Source organism: Frankliniella occidentalis, unplaced genomic scaffold, assembly GCF_000697945.3.
Source record: "Frankliniella occidentalis isolate FOCC.00 unplaced genomic scaffold, Focc_3.1 Scaffold176, whole genome shotgun sequence".
NCBI classification, from domain to species: Eukaryota; Metazoa; Arthropoda; class Insecta; order Thysanoptera; family Thripidae; genus Frankliniella; species Frankliniella occidentalis.
This window is the reverse complement of record NW_026267302.1, coordinates 221851-224278: the sequence shown is the minus strand read 5'-3', so window position 1 is coordinate 224278 and position 2428 is coordinate 221851. Positions and strand designations below refer to the sequence as shown.

The 2428-nt window shown below is 60.4% G+C and overlaps 2 protein-coding genes across 6 annotated transcripts in view; one reads left to right on the top strand and one right to left on the bottom strand.

Moving 5' to 3' along the window:
• The window catches only part of LOC113209974 (uncharacterized), a 16542-nt gene that overhangs the window by 8522 nt on the left and 5592 nt on the right, over positions 1-2428 (bottom strand). The gene's annotated exons all lie outside the window — the stretch shown is intronic.
• On the top strand, positions 79-2049 carry LOC113209982 (uncharacterized; the record flags this gene model as incomplete). The annotated part of the gene is given in 5 exon segments (XM_052271839.1): positions 79-360; positions 486-727; positions 826-1071; positions 1162-1503; positions 1585-2049. Coding segments are annotated over 5 exon segments (1293 nt in total). The 3' UTR covers positions 1888-2049.

Sequence of the window (2428 nt, the reverse complement as noted above, 5' to 3'; positions counted from 1 at the left end):
CCCCCCAATAAAAAATACCGTAAAATTGAAATCCCTATTTCTAAATGGCGAGTCAGTCCCTTACCCCCCGGTGCACAGATTCCAAGCGCCTCATCGGCCGCCCGTACGAGGAGGTGGACACGGAGGGCGACTTCGTCAACTGGCCGTTCACGGTGCGGAACGACGGCGGCACGCCCAAGTACGAAATCGAGCGCGACGGCATGCCGGTGCTGGTGGCGCCCGAGGTGGTCTCGGGAAAGGTGCTGGCCGCGATGAAGACGATTGCCGAGACCAACTGCCTGGAGGCGACCGTCTCCAAGGCGGTCATCACGGTGCCGGCCTATTTCAGCGAGGCGCAGCGCGAGGCCACCCAGACCGCCGGTGAGTACTGCGTGGATCTCTCTGTCCCAATGCCCCCGCTCTCGCCTTCGTCGCGGAGGTATGGTGTGTGCATGTTCATGCAGAACCGACCCGTAGTCTTTAGCAACTCTCTGATCCTCTCACAGGCAGGCTGGCTGGGCTGGAGGTGATCGGCCTCCTGAACGAGCCGGTCGCGGCAGCCCTGGCCTACGGCTACGGCAAGAACAAGGAGGGCACGGTGCTTATCTTCGACCTGGGCGGCGGCACGTTCGACCTCGCCCTCGTCAAGATGAGCCAGGGCGACGACTTCCGCCTGCTGGCGTACGGCGGCGACACGCATCTCGGTGGCCAGGACTTCGACGGAGTCCTGCTCAACTACATCCTGAAGGTGGGCGATGAGCGCAGCGGGCGGCTTGCCCCGCGTTACTTCCGCGTGTTTTTCCTGTCTGTGACCACAATGTGACCGCTGCGCTGTCCCGCCCACAGGACATCAAGGCGACCATGAAGATCAACCTGCGCGACGACCCGGAGGCGTTGCACCTGCTGCGGCAGGACTGCGAGATCGCCAAGCGCAAGCTGAGCACCAAGCCCCAGACGGACGTGGTCGCGTACATCGCCCGGGCTAAGAAGGGTTACCGCAAGACCATCACCCGGAGCCTGTTCGAGGAGCTGTGCCAGCCGCTGTTCAAGAAGGCCATCGAACTGCTGCCCGGCATCCTCAAGGACGCAAAGGTCGGTGGGCAGGATCAGGATCTCCCTCCCGTCTCCCGAAAAAGAAACTGTTTCATGAACGACCCTTTCCTTTGCCCCTTCCTGCTGCAGGTCAAGAAGGATGACGTGGACGAGGTGGTCCTGGTTGGCGGGTCGACCCGCATCCTCAAGGTGCAGGCCATGGTGCGCGACTTCTTCAACGGCAAGGAGCCCGTCAAGTCTCTGAATCCGGACGAGGCGGTGGCGCAGGGGGCGGCCATCTGGGCGGCCAAGCTGACGGGCGAGCAGGGCGCCAAGGACGTGCGGCTGCGCGACGTGGCCTCGCTGAGCCTGGGCGTCGCGGACCCCAGCGGCATCATGGCTGTCATCATCCCCAGGGGGACGACGCTGCCGGCCGCCGTGACCAAGACCTTCACGACGACGAGGGACAACCAGGAGGAGGCCGAGTTCAAGGTGAGGGGTGCTCGACCAGTCGCGGTTCACGTTATTCTCGTACTTAGGCAAATTCATTTGTAACCGCTCTCCTCACACCAGGTGTGCCAGGGCCTGCGCGCCAACTGGGCCGACAACCACCTGCTGGGCTTCCTCACGCTGTCCATCCCCGCGCGCCGGAAGGGCACCGTCGACATCGACGCCTCCTTCCAGGTCGACCTGGACGGCGTCCTCAAGGTGACGGCCAAGGAGCGCCTGTCGGGCGAGACGGCGCGCGCCCAGTTCCAGAGCGAGGGCCGCATGTCGGAGCGCCAGGTGGCCGAGATGCTGCGTCAGGCCGAGAAGTTTAAGACCGAGGACGACGCCGCGCGGGCCGGCTCGTGGAGGGAACGCTACAGGATCTAGAAGGACAGAAAATGCAGTTTTTTCAACTTTTAGACAGTCCGCATTTCTCTTTCTCTTCTATTGATGTTTTGTTTTTTTATTACGTTGTTTGCGCGATGTTTCCAGTGTACTTGTGTTGATTTTGACATGTTCGTTTCGAATAAAACTTTAGTTAGGCTTGAACGTTTGTCCTCTTGAAGAAATCCTGTTGAGCTCCACGCCTATCGTTATCAGGGCTACAAGTCAGGGTTGCCAGGCAAATAAATGTCAGGGAGAACAAAATGTGTCAGGGAAGTCAGGGAATTGAACGCTGTGTTTGGGGAAAACGGCCTGCAGCGTCATTTTGGGTACTCGGCGAGGTGTTCCCAAAAGCCTGACTGCTTATCTTGACCTGCTCACAGAGACGTAAGTTGTAGGATAGGGTCAGGGAATTTCACTCCCCCATTCTTGTAGCGACCCCTGGTTATCTGTTGCTTACGGATGGAGAAGGAAAGCCGACTCGGCACTCTCCAGGAGGGGGGAGAAGCGGAGGGGAGGGTCCGTGGCGACCCGGGAAAGGGGG